This window comes from Stylophora pistillata, chromosome 9, assembly GCF_964205215.1.
Source record: "Stylophora pistillata chromosome 9, jaStyPist1.2, whole genome shotgun sequence".
NCBI classification, from domain to species: Eukaryota; Metazoa; Cnidaria; class Anthozoa; order Scleractinia; family Pocilloporidae; genus Stylophora; species Stylophora pistillata.
The window spans coordinates 24,814,573-24,829,084 of record NC_142527.1 but is presented as its reverse complement, the minus strand read 5'-3'; the positions used below and the strand labels follow the sequence as shown (position 1 = coordinate 24,829,084).

General features: G+C 40.2%; 1 protein-coding gene across 1 annotated transcript; it reads left to right on the top strand.

The window, feature by feature from the left end:
• Positions 1-872: 872 nt before the first annotated feature.
• On the top strand, positions 873-10,218 carry LOC148724007 (uncharacterized). The gene is made up of 4 exons (XM_088733482.1): positions 873-1,044; positions 7,132-7,698; positions 7,893-8,099; positions 8,307-10,218. Exons 2-4 carry the CDS (start codon positions 7,135-7,137, stop codon positions 8,712-8,714), a joined length of 1,179 nt encoding a protein of 392 aa, XP_088589608.1. The 5' UTR covers positions 873-1,044; positions 7,132-7,134; the 3' UTR covers positions 8,715-10,218.
• The last annotated feature ends 4,294 nt before the right edge of the window (positions 10,219-14,512 follow it).

Genomic DNA, 14,512 nt, shown 5'->3' with positions numbered 1-14,512 from the left:
GTGAATCAAGCTTAATGTGCCTGGTTCACACGTACGACGCAAATGCAAACAGAAACGCAAAAACAAACGCAATGAAATGCACGTGTGAACTGCTCTAAAAGACCGGTCATGACTTATCGCCTAAGCGGGGGAGAGGGGGGGGGGGGAGGAGGGGGAAGAGGATTTGAAGGACTTTGTTTGCGTCGTGATCTCCTCCCTTATGGGAAGCCTAAAATATTTTTTTCGCCACGCAGCAAGTCACAAAACCTAAATTCATCATTCTTCCTAATGCCTTCCCTGCTGCATCCGTTGTTTATTACAGCTGTAAAACAATATTGTGCGGTGAAAACTTTTGGAGAATTGCTTAACTTTTTATTAAGCGAGGTATATTGGCAAAATCTCGGGCTTTATGACGATATTATTTGCCTCAGCTACAAATGATTTGCCTCTGCATGACAGATTGAAGATAATTCACCATTGACAAGTCATATCTCAGACCACTTTTCTTCCCACGCACGCGATGTAGTAAAGCCCAAGTCAACATCTGATGTCAACTCCAGGCCGGCCGGTAAGTTCCAAAGTTTCCGTGACGCAACACCAACGCCCGTGACCTACCGTAGGTTGATGTTGACGCTTGTGAGAGCAGAAATATAATTTGAAGACGATAATGTAGTCTCCCTTGAAGCCCTTTCCGGCGTCGTCACGCAAGCGAAAACTCCCCCACAAACTAACGATAATGCGACGCGACCACAAAAGCCACGTCAGGAGTCCTTACTGGCCTGTCTTTTAATACATTTATTCTCGCAACGCAACCTTGCGACCAGTCTTACCCGCTGTCATGCAAAATACTTCCACTGTCTGCGTATCTTACTTTCCACGACTTGTGAACAGCGAGTGCACTTGAGTGGTATTTGCATTTGTGTCGCACCAGTACGTGTGAATCAGTCTCACTGTCACGTGATGTCTACAGTAATTCTCTCTATTTTTTAATCAAAGTTGGAGGGGAAAACATTAGACTTGAGGCTTGCGGCAGGTGGAGAGGAAAGGAGGGCTGTTATTGAGCAGGTTGGTTGAGGACCTTTTTTTATTTACCTTAGTACCTTGTAATACATTGAATATGAACTCAAGGAAATATTGTAATCTTGTGGAAGGGCGGACGCGGTGTGAGTGAATAATTTCCTTGCAGATCGAGAGATGTAGCTTTGCATCAAAAGCCCTTTCACACGATTTGGCTCCTTCCTTAGCTTCTAATACTGTAACCGTCAAATTACCAGTACCCAGTTTGGCTATCAAACGCGAATGTGGATTTAAAAGGCAGTTTAAGTAGCCTCAAAGCGAGCAAGCAGTAGTTTCACAATCGTCGAACTTAATCCTGATTGAAAATAACTATACATTGTTATTTTAGCGAAGCTGCACTGATATCCACGGGCAGGATCTTTTCGCGCAATAAAGTCGCGCTCCGTGTATTCTTAAACGCCGTTTGATTTCAAAAGAAAAGTCTTAAAAGTTCGTTGGTGGATTCTTAACGAAAGCAAATAAAATCACAAGTGGAGTGGAGAGCGCTCTTCTTGGTCACACAATAGTAACAAATTTCAGAATGAACATAATGACCATGAATTATTAACAGAACTGTCCCTTTTCTGAATGAAGGCTGATAGTTTCTAAAGAAACTGTTTGGGGCTGCGTCGGTGGGGGTAACGAAATAATTTGGATATATCAACAAAGTTGAAATGGTAAATTGGCCACCGTAACGATTACAAAAGCTGACGTTTCGAGCGTTAGCCCTTCGTCGGAGCGAAGGGCGATGAAGGGCTAACGCTCGAAACGTCAGCTTTTGTAATCGTTACGGTGGCCAATTTACCATTTCAACTTTGTTGATATATCCAAATTATGTCCCTTTTTTGAGAACGACTTTAGTGGCCCTATACTACCGCAGGTGTCCTTTTCACCAGAATATTTATCTGCAAAAGGTCAAATGTTTTTGAACATTTACATGAAACTTAGGCTTCTTCCATGGTGTGAAACCTTGTGGCCGGGACCCAACTTAACCCGAATCGCAAGGGCGATTATGCTCAAACGCTTAATCGAGGTGATACAATAGTTCTTTTGAAGCTAAATCGGGGGCATACAACAGTTCTCATTAAGATTCTTGGCGAACTCGGTCGTAGTTGGTCCTGGAGGCGCTTGTTTCCAGAAAGCCCCGGTTACTTAACGGACCCGTAAAGCTGTTCTGTTTTCCCTCAGAATGGGAGTATCGAAGGTTTGAATATTCTGCAATAGAAATTATCAGTTAAAGAAACAAAATGGATTTGTTAGAGCGCCAGAGCCTATTTCTTTTGTCTTAAAATTTTAATCTTAAAACATTGCTCTGGGCTCGTTAAGTTATCAGAAACTTCGAGAAACGACTCCCAGCTTGCGCAGGAAACGAATTCAGTCAACAGCTACAGCGTAAGGACACAATAGTCACCGATTGTAGCGTGAGGAATAAACTTTCCGTTGCTTAGGGGTCCGAATATAATTAATATATCTTATTAGACGTTTTGTTGTGTAGTATCGCTGAGTATTTTTACGAGTTGTGCCGTATTTTGACGAGCCCGTAGGGCGAGTTAAAATACAAATAACGAGTAAAAATACTCAGCGATACTACACAACAAAACGTCTAATAATTTATTTATTATCGAACACGCCAAACTGTTATTTCAGTGCGGGCGAATTTCGCGGATATTTACTTACGGGGAGTGCGTGACAGAAGTATGTGAAGCGGAACGGAATTGGCGCGTTGTTGTGTCGCTGTTTCTATTTTCTTCATTAAATGAATCAATTTTCTGGTCGTCAAGCTGTTTTTCTTCGATCGATTCATCTAATGAACTTGGAGCTATATTTGCCTGCCACTCTGACTCTTCGTCGTCGGAAATATGATTCAAATTGTCCGCCACTTTTTTCTTTTTCGTAACTACAATCAAATTCTTCGCTTGCGCGATGCGAGAAAACCTGTTTACCGCGTGATATTTGTAATCGTCTAAGGCGTTATTTGTACTCGTCTAGGTGTAGTTGGATAATAATGCATAATAATGTTCTTCACTTGAGCTACAAACCGTCAATATCTAAATGACCTTTAGTTGTTCTTGGAACCAATCTAAATGGAACCAGGAAGTGTCGCCATGGCCGTTCTGTGGATTTTCCTTACATCTAGGCAGTTCGGAAAGCTGCAAACTCTAGAACAAAAATTTATCTTTCAAATCGGTACTCATAATCTCCATGGTATGGACGGCGGCTTTTATTCCAGTTTTTCTCGTCACCAACACACACACTACCCACAATTCCTCCATTCGCTCTGACGGAGGACTAACACTCGTAACGTCAGCTTTGACGATGTTAACGTGGTCAGTGAACTATGATAAGAATTTTTGTTTACGAAACTTGCGGTAGTTTCTTACACGCCCAAACAGGAAGCGTAAACTATTATGTTTAGCCTAGATTCAGTAGTTTAGTTTTAACCCGAGATCTGTATTGGACACGTTCACTGTAATAATTTGACTGCTTACCTGCAACTCAGTTTTATGATTAGCTCGATCAAGGAAGGTCAAGAAAGCTCGCCATAGAAGTAAGTTTGTGAACGTTGTTCTTACTTGTGTTGTCAATGATTTCAGTTTGTTAGTATAGAACTTATAAGTCACAATATAGAAACGACGACTTTAAATTTAAATTTACAAGACATATTTCGACATTCTCGTGTCATCTTCAGTTGCATATAAACATCTTATTAACCAAGCGCGAGGGCCGCACTGGGAGAATATCGGCCCGAGGTCTTGACAGTACGGACTGAGTGCAGCGAGGTCCATACAAAAAAGACCCAGGGCCGATTTTCTTCCAGTACGGTCCCGAGCAAGCTTGGTTAACAAGAGATTTATTAGATACAATGAACATATGAAGTTCATATATTTTCAACTGCGGTATTAAATACGTATGATGCACGATCCTTCGCAGTAGATAGCGCTATTTATGCAATAGCGAAAATCAGACCTGAAAAAAAAAAAAAAAATCAGGCCTGTACGGGATTCGAACCACTGACCTCTGCGATACTAGTGCAGCGCTCTACCAATTGAGCTAACAAGCCGACTGGGAGCAGGCCGTTAAGTTGATTCTTAATAAACCCGTGATGATAAATCAGAGACAATGAATATATGAAGTTCATATATTTTGAATTGCGGTATTAAATACGTATGATGCACGATCCTTCGCAGTAGATAGCGCTATTTATGCAGCGCTCTACCAATTGGCTTGTTAGCTCAATTGGTAGAGCGCTGCACTAGTATCGCAGAGGTCAGTGGTTCGAATCCCGTACAGGCCTGATTTTTTTCAGGTCTGATTTTCGCTATTGCATAAATAGCGCTATCTACTGCGAAGGATCGTGCATCATACATAAGAGATTTATTATACGACTGAAGTTCAAAGGGACATAAGTGCGGTATCATTCGGGACCATTCGGGACTGTGCCCGGTCCAATACTGAGAGAATATTGACCGGCAATAGAGCATTTTGATTGGCTGATTTTAGTTATTGGCCCTCTGACTGCCCGAGTCGTGTAATAAGAGCTTTTAACGGTTGTACATTTATAAATTACGTGTAAGGGCTTAACGTACCTTAATATAAATTCAAATGTACAACCGTTAAAAGCTCATATGCAACTGAAGATGACACGAGAATGTCGAAACATGTCTTGTAAATTTAAAGTTGTCGTTTCTATCATAGTTAGTATGTTTCTATATTGAGAGTTATTGTCACTCTGCTGCCTTTACGTCCGACGAAGGGCGAACGCTCGAAACGTCAGCTTTTGTAATCGTTACGGTGGCCAATTTACCACTTCAACTTTGTTGATATATCCAAATTATTTCGTTACTCCCACCGACGCAGCCCCAAACAGTTTCTTTCGAAACTATTAGCCTTTATTCATTTGTCTTTACGTCCGTTTGGTCACATTATCCAGAACCTATAAGCTTTTGAACAATGAGGACACTGAGGAATCGATCACATGGCACGATAACTGTTACAACCTTATATCAGTTTTTCCGCTTCGCTTGGTTGAATTGTTTCGATCTTTATTCTTATCAATTGATTTAGTTAAGTAGATTGTACTGTATATTTTGATTTCAGATCGAATAAGCACAGCAAACACAATTATCATCAGTTATACAATTTGCGAGTATTCTTCGGTAGTGGATTGTCTTGATTTTCTTGCGAAACAGGCTAATTTACGGTTAGGTGGAAAATTAGGAGTGTAGAAAGTGTGGAGTGCGGAGTGTGGAAAATGAGGAGTGTGGAAAATGAGGAGTGTGGAAAATGTAGAGTGTGGAAAATGTGGAGTGTGGGAAACGTGGAGTGTGGAAAATGCGGAGTGCGGAGTGTGGAAAATGCAGAGTGTGGAAAATGCAGAGTGTGGAAAATGAGGAGTGTGGAAAATGAGGAGTGTGGAAAATGCGGAGTGTGGAAAATGCGGAGTGTCTTGTAGTATTGAGTTTATTAATCATCATAGAACTTATTTTATATTAGACCTTGTCAGAACATGTCACGTTCCTAGTTTGGTTGTGAACAACAAAACACCCACAAGAATAACCACAGGATATGATTAAAATCCTGTGCTAGAATGTGCTTTTGGGGCTTCACGGTTTTAACGTTAAAAACAAACCCGACAAAGGGAACGGTATCGTAATCCTTGATAGAACTACATATGACAATGGTTTATTTAGTAATAAAAGGTAAAAGGTAAACAAAAGAATCAAACGAGTGAAGCATTACTCTCAGTATGTTGTAGTTTAAGCATAGCATTTTTTCACGTTTTTCGAGTGTGAAAAATGCGGAGTGTAGAATATATATGAAATAAAAAGACATAAAAATAGATACATGTATAAAAATTGTCTTACTTGGGTAGCACTGTTATTGTCTGCAAGCAAAATATCAACCTCGTTCTGATGTTGTTTTCTTTAGCTAGTTAGCCGTGAATATTATAAATTGACAGAAAGCGCTTGGAAAATATTTTTGGACACGTTAGAAAAGGTGTTACCGCCAACACCTAAATGGTGCAAATCTCGTCCTTATCTTTTACGTCACTCAACTCAAAACTGGGCAGGCCCTCGAAGTAACCTTTCTAAAGCGATTTAGGCTGAATAAGAGGGATTTTAAAGGCCATTAGGGCCCTCTTTGAGTTTGACCACGTGGAGATCAATGCGAACTTGTACTCACTATGAATATGCAAATTAAATTGAATCTACCCATGGCTTACAAGTAACGTATTTCGCAAGATTTGTACCATTTAGGTGTTGGCGGTAACACCTTTTCGAACGTGACCAAAAATATTTTCCAAGCTCTTTCTGTCAATTTATAATATTCACAGCTAACTAGCTGCATCAATACAATATCAAGCATACAGGTGACGAGAATAAAATATATCAGTTGGGAGATTAGAGAAAATCGAGAAAGTTTTAAGCACTCTAAACAACAGACGTGTTCAGTTACAATAATAAGGTTGAGATCGGACGTCAGCATTATCAGGCGCCTCTGGCAGCCGCTTCAGTCCATGTAACGATCTCACCTTCCCGCCCATCCCACCCCAGGGGAGGACATCCACCACACAGTAATCTCTTCCGTAGGAAATTAACGTCTCCTACCCCTAACCCTGTAGGAGACGGGGCCTACGGTTTATTCGTCCTTATCCGAGAAGACTAGAATATCTATCCATTTCTTGATATTATAGAAAGGTAGCAAATTCTCCTCAGTTAATTTAAGACCATGAGTATTGGTCCGGCCGGGGCTCGAACCCTCGACCTCCCGCACAACACAACCCGGCGCTCTAACCAATTGAGCTAACCGGGAGGTTGGTTGATTTTCTCTAAACTAACATCACAAGAATTGTATGGCAGACAGTAGGGAGAATTTTGAATAGATCAGTTGGGAGTGAAAGTGTTAAAAGAAAGTGTGCTTTACTGATTTAATAAATTATGGGTTTTTGACCAATCAGGGAACTCGTAGTGTCTCAGTGATGTCATCGATTGATTAAGGAATAAATCTAGGAACAAACGACTTGGAAAAAACAACGATGCATTTTGAAGTCCAACTGGAATTTTTCAACCATTGAATATCATTTTCATCACACAGACCATGTCGACGTTTGTCTTTACGTCGGCCTGGAGGCAGTCATCTCGTCTGTGCCATCTCAGTCCAACCAAACTGGCCGCTACTTATTTCCTGTCTACAAAAACAAGTCCAGAGACAGGCAGCATTTTTGAGCGAATTTCTAAAGAGGAGCTGGCACCGAAATCCAAACCAAGGCTACAAGGCAGGGAGTTTCTCCCAGGCTCAACGGGTGGAGGATTCCCGGAGTTCTTGGCAGAGCCAAGTGACTCTTTCCCGCACGGAGTGCGAGTCAATACTGGAGACCAGTGGTCTCTCTCAGAACTGGGTGCAAATTGCATGGAATACATAAAGAAGAACCTTACTGATAGCCAGGCGATACTGTTCCGTGGACTTCCAGTTGAAACAGCGGAAGACTTCTTGGCTTTAACACAGGGAATGCAAGGCAAGCCTCTGAACTATGAGGGTGGTACTTCGCCGAGACCCAAGGAAATAGAAAATTCTGACATCTACTTTGCCAGTGCTGAACCTGGACCGTACACAATCGAGTTACACAATGAAATGTCATATCTAAAGAATTTCCCCAGGAAGGTATTTTGAGACTAAAACACGACAAATAATGCTGAGGTGCCATGGTATTATCTGGGCGCTCCAAAACCACCAAACTATTCGTTCATTCGTTCATTCGTTGCTCATGGTTTAGTGGTTTTTATGCGTGGATTTTTCCGTTCATTTGTTGATTCTCCCATTCTTTTATTCTTTAATCTATGTTTTTCCATGCATAGGTATTCTTTTTCTGCCTAAAAGAGCCTGGCGAGGGTTGTGGTGGCGAGACACCGCTGGCAAAATGTAGCGACATTGTATCCAAACTTGATCCCGAAGTTGTGAAAAAGTTCGAAGAAAAAGGGGTCATGTATGCACGACATCTGCCGGACAAATCACGATCAGAATACATACCGTGGCAGCATCAGTTCTACACTGACGACAGAAAGGTAATACAACTTGGTTCACATCAGGTATCCCATGTTGGAGTTTTGATTGTCGTTTGAAGACAGAAAAAAAAATGTAAAGATTTAAAACTAAAATGGTAATTTTTAATCTCAAACTCTTGAATTGAATTTACATTATTGACCTCATTTAATCTTTTAGGAAGCAGAAATAGAGCACAGAAGCAAGGTTACTCTCATTTAATCTTTTAGGAAGCAGAAATAAGAGCACAGCAGCGAGGCTACGCTGTAAGATGGGACGATAGCGGTGATATGTACCTGACTTACAGCGCGCCGGCCTTCCTTTCTCACCCAGTGACAGGAGAAAAAATCTGGTTCAACCAAGCAGGAGCTCACCATTGTACTTACACGAAAGCACTGCCACAGTACAAAGGTTCTGATCTCCCGGATTATAAATATCCCTGTCACACCTATTATGGAGACGAAAGTGACATCGAACCGGAAGTGTTGCAACACATCAGAGCAGTTTCATGGTCATGCGCAGTTGGATTTCGGTGGAAGAAGGGTGATTTAATAGCGCTTGATAATCTGACTGTTCAGCATGGACGAATGGCCTTCACGGGAGAGAGAAGAATACTGGTGCATATGACGGCAGACTGAACCTTACATTAGCGCCTTTTCCACAAATTAATAGTTAAAAATCCATTTTTGGAATGAGTGATATTTATTCGATTATATTTATTCCATTTATTTGATTTATTCGATTATCGATTATTCCATTATACTTATTCGAAAATTGAGGTTTGGGAAAGAATAAGCTTAATTTTTGTGCAATGTGACATCTTCGATCGTTTACGATCTGTTGTGAAACACGAGTCGAATGATCAATTATTTTATCCTCTGTAAACACTCTCATTGGGTGAATCTATACAGAGATGGATATTTGCCCAAAGACTCTCTACAACTCAAAGATTTTCGATTCAGTGTTGACCATGTAGAATACCATTTCTTTCTCATCTTTTGTACAAACTTGATACTATCATCATTGCTCCTTGTTCTAAGTCTACATTTGATGTAGCATTGCATTTTTGACTAGACGGGAATGTTTAAATAATTCGAATGCACACCAATTTTTTATTTTTTTGTTTTTAAGTGAGAGCTTTTCTAGTTTTTTTTTTAACAGGTATTCTGCTGGGCTCACGATCGAATTGTCTTCATAGATGATACTCTCCATCGTTAATATTACAACGATTAACAAACATCACATAACGAGACCTGAATTCTTTGGCGCATTTCATTTCTTTTGCAACATCGTTTTGTTGTACAAACAATGCAGATGCGTCACGCTTTTGTTGTATACATGGCGCTACTTTGTCCAACGCATCATTTGACACCACATTATTTGATACCAAACAAACATTCCTGCACAACAATATGTGAATTTATTACATCACTTGCAGTGTCCATGGGCAAGATGAAGCGAATTCCGTGTTCTGATTGGCTACCCAAGTGGACAAGATGGGCCCACTCTGCCCACTCGGGATTGCCCGCATTGATCCTGCACATGAAAAAAAAAAAAAATAGAATTAGAACTACTTTCATAATTCTTGGAAAATTTCGGCGATGGAAACACGAAAAGTGGCAGAAGATAATCAAAACGAAGAAAACAGAATGACTTTCATGACTTTGTTGTGCTACAAACACAGTTTGCTTTCTTTCAGGCTCTCGAAGTAAATAAGTCATTCCTAGTTCTTATTAAAGCAAAATCTTTTTGTGATATGATAAATTCTTTACTAACCAAGCTTGTTCGGTCAAGATTGCTGGACATTAGGCTCGTTATTTTTTCATTTTTACATAAAAATCCAAAAATAGGACTCGGCCAATATGCAGCCATCTTGACCTCACGATTGGTTAATAACCCATATCTAACACGCACAAAAGCGACAAGACTAATGGAACAAACAGAAAAATAACAGCTGGTAATGTACATTGTTTGAGCAAAAACATAACAAATGTAAGCTTAATAATCACGATAGAAGGCACATAAATGTAACGGTTACGTTTATCTTCACTCTGATGAAAGCCCAACATAGCATCTTTGTTGTCGTTTCGTAGAGTTTGATCACGAGGCACCTTGTCTTTATCAGCAAATGTTCTTCTGTCACTCTGTCCACATTTTTTGTTCACTGATAACTCATTTTATTTCTGGTTTGATTCTAGTGAGACCTTCGCTAGATCATTTGATTCTTTTGCTATTTTAAGTTCGCAGAACGACCTGTTTCGAAATATACGCTCATTGCACACGCCACCTTTTAGTGTGGGTCTACTGCGAACGGTGTGTGGGTCTGTATGCTTGAGCATAAAAAAGATGACACTATTTGTTAACATATTCGACATGTCTGCGACAGAGCTGAATAACGTACACGCATGCGCTAGATTGCCGCGGAAACGGATTTTGAGTCGTTCGCATGAACGATTTTCTATTCTGTTGCTTCGAGGCGTCGTTTTCCTTGCCGCTTTTCTTTTACAGAACAACCTCCAAAAACTTGGTACACCTAAAAATTTTGAAAAATTGATTTTCTCCTTAAAACCTCTGGAAATAGGAAAATGCCTTCGACGAAAACAGAGTTCCTCGGTTTTAAAAGTCAGCCCTATGGCTTATTTTCTGCTAATTTCGCTAAATTTTAGACCACGGACACTTGAGCCCGCGTTGTTGACCGCAACCCATTGACGTAGCATTTCATTATTCAGCTCTGCCCATATCCGCTATCTTTGAAATCGTGGAAAGAAGATTGCGCCCTTATTACGTGTCTGCGGTATTCCCCATTGCACGTGACTGAGCTTTGTGGAGAAACCCGAGGGTAAACCTATAGTCGGTCGCTCGACTAAATATCTATATATCTCTTGCAAAGTTCAAGGGTGAAATAACTGAAGAAAATGTTCTCTCTATCGTTTTCATAACTTTTTATCATTTTTCCTTTTTACTTAATCAGGCCGTGAAGCAACTTCAACAGGTCGTCAAAAATATTTTTCGAAAAGCTTAAAAAAATTCTAAGAATTTTTTTTTTATCAATTTTAATAACGTTCTGGCCTTTAACTTTGCAATTAACTGAAAGTTCATTAGACCAAGATACGATTTGTTGATATAGAGGACACGATACAAGCAAGAGACAGCGCAGTAGATCGAGGGGTCTGGGTCGGAAGGAAAACATCGGAATCACCAGGCTCGTGTGAGAATGGCTAGAAGATTCGTAGAAATCATACTGACCGTCAAGAGAACAAGAGTTCAGAGACCATATGACCGCATTGGTTTTTTTTCGTTCATGACACCAAGTATATCTTGAAGTATCAACTCCGTCGCTGGCTCTCCAAAGATTAATCTTTGAACAAAATTCTCGTTGGCTCATAAGTTACAAACTGAGTTTTTTTTTGTTGTTGTCGCTTCGATCTATTGCCTTAGCGTGAAATCGAACGAGGAAAAAAACGAGGATGATAACACTAACCGAGACCTTGATCATGATCCCTCCGGATATCACAAAAACGGAATTCAATAATTGTTTTATTATACTTTGTTTTAAAGAAAATAACGCCAAACGCATTATCGCAGCGAACACAGTTTATTTTCGAACACTTAAAAATGTACAACTGTGTGGTAAACAAATTTTCACCGTTTTTATAAAACAATCAAGTGCAGAAAAGTAAAATTCATTTCCAAAGAAAGTGTCATCGAAGAAAACTGTCGATCTTTTTGTATTTTCCGAATCTTTACCTTCAAGTAATTTCTCAATTTCTCACTGAGTCGATGAAGCGAATCGAGAAGCCATTCTTACTTCGCTGTCCGTAAACTTGACATTGCTCCACCGGAAATCATGCATTGCGCGCGCAACCTACAAATTATTCACTAATCTGGAGGTACAGATTAGTGAATAACTCTGTAGGTTGCGCTGTTTCCCAGAATTAACTGTGGGCGTTTAGCCAATGAGATGACAGATGGTGACTACAATGTATAATAATAATAGTAATTGAACTGAGTGGAATGCAATTTGTATAGGTAATCACATGATTTCGAGTGCATAATTATGCAGAAGAGAAGCGCGTGCATCAATTGCAAAAATGATTTATTCAGACCCTGCAAGTGACATTGTGCGTTCGGTCAAAACAACCGCGTACGATCGAAACAATACGATAAAATGAAATTATCATATCTTTAAGGCGCAAATTAGTTCAAAGTCCGCCCAAACAGTTCAAGGAATTGTTCGGTGAGTTTCTTTGATTGTTGGCCAAGCAGAATGTCTGGTTTGTCACTTCCTTTGCACTGAATTAACCCTCTTCTGCACTGAATTAACTCACTGCTGCACTTAATTACCTGAAAACTGCATTTATCCATAGTTAATAGAGGGGACCCTCTATTAACTATGATTTATCTTACTCAATCAGAACTAAGTAATTTTTTCGTGTATCTTATTAGGTTTGAAATCATACGCATGATTTCAAAATTAAAAGAGCGCGTAGCACGAGTGATTTTGGATTCACAAGTGCGATTTCAGACCAAAATTGCACGATACGAAGTTACATTACTGGTGCATATGGTTGAAAACACGAACAAATAAACGAGACAATACACAAATATAAAGAACGTTACATTACTAGCAACTTTACTTCTGTAAGATTCCTCTTCTTTGCAATGTTCTGTCAGCTACTGTGTTGGATAAATCTTATTTCTACGAGCTGAGAATTCACGTTGGAGCTACTTAAATAGGGACCTTAAGCAACCACGACGGCGACGGCAACGAGGACGTGGAAAAACAAGAGATCTTATTGGTAGAACAATAGCTCAGCACGTGCGTTTTGAAACTTTGTTCATTTCTTAGCCGTCCTATGCAAAATAACAACGTGAAATCGCCAAAATTTGCTTCGTTTGCGAACCGAAACCGCGACGACAAATTAATCTAATTTCCATTTGGAACTCAACGCTACTTCTATACGTCATGCTGAAGTTGAGCTGTGGCGCCGTATGAGTAGTAAGCTCATGCAGCCATTTTTAAATTCTAACTAAGAGTAGAAATTCATTTTTTAATCGAAGTCTTCCTTGGCGTTGGCGCCCTGACCTCTTAAGGTTCCTAATGTAGGACTGGAAATACGGAAAGCAAATTTCTCCTACCATAATCACGCGGAGCTAAAACTATGCGCCTTTTAGGGTAGCCGTTTAAAGATTTTTAACTAACTTCGTTTAAAAAACTGCGCAGCTAGGTACATCACCGTGTTCTCTTCTAAAATGTAGTCTTTCCCACTCTTTTCTCTCCCAGTGTTTGTTCTTAGCTTGACACTGCCATATTTTCTTTGTGGGTTCCTTCGCGCCGGAAGTGTGATTTGTTGGAAAAAAATGTCGGTCAGTGTAAAACGCAGACTGCAGACCGCTGCTAAAATGCGGACTGAGGGTATAATGCAGACTGAAGACTGCAGACCTGGGGTAAAATATAGACTCGGTTCTAAAACAACCCGCCTCCCGGAAAAACTTCAAGAGTGAGCTTGGATCGAGGCCACGAAAGTCGTCAGAGGATGATAATCATAATGGCGATTGATGTTGCGAACTTCACTTCCTCAGATGGTTTTGGCGTTGATGTGTTGTTTTTTAAAAGGTAATAAACGATTAGAAACGTAGGTATTTTAATATGCAGTTAACAGGCAGCTAAATGCATTTCCCTTGTGATGGAATAAACAATTCTGCTGAGCAACGTTGGGTAGCTTCAACATACTTGTAGCTCATTTATACTTTGTTCGGCCTTGAAAGTAGTAGGGATAGACATTCATCACACGTCGGCAATATCAATTACTTTGACAATAAAAACCTCTTCCTTGTACCTTTGATTTCACTGCGGAGTTAGGCGCGCAAATTCTTTAAATCTATGCAGATTTGTGGGTGCGAGATAGGGTACGAGCTGTCAAACGGCGTATGTCATTCTGTCGTTTCATGGGGTTTTCAACTTACAGAAGAGTGAATATTACTTTAAATAATACGTTTCTTGTCTGTATTTCGTCGATCTCCTTAACATAGACAATAACAGTGTAGGTAAACAATAAGTCATTGTGATGCAAGTAAAACTAAATTTCCCTCAAAAATGAAGCTCAACCTCCTTACCATAACATCGTCCTAGCTTTCTGACATCCTGAGTCGATTGACCTGAGTGGAGGTGTTAGTCCCAAGTGACCCTAGGTGACCCCAGGTGAGCCCACATGGCCCTAAAGTCGTAACAACCATCGTCATTCGCTCTGACGAAGGGCTAACGCTCAAAATGTCAGCTTTTTAACCCTTTAAGGTGGCCAATCTACAATCAATAACCAAATTACCTTGTTACCCCCACCGACGCAGGCACGCAGCACCAGAGTTTCTTTTGAAACTTACTCCCTTTGTTCAATCGTCATAAACAGTTGATTCTTTTTTAAATAAAGGCTGATAG

Bases quoted from the DNA above. Each gene is read 5' to 3' on its own strand.
- LOC148724007 (XM_088733482.1), top strand. From the start codon at position 7,135: ATGTCGACGTTTGTCTTTACGTCGGCCTGGAGGCAGTCATCTCGTCTG. The intron at 7,699-7,892 runs GTATTTTGAGAC...TTCCATGCATAG, and splicing joins TAAAGAATTTCCCCAGGAAG to GTATTCTTTTTCTGCCTAAA. The intron at 8,100-8,306 runs GTAATACAACTT...TTAATCTTTTAG, and splicing joins TCTACACTGACGACAGAAAG to GAAGCAGAAATAAGAGCACA.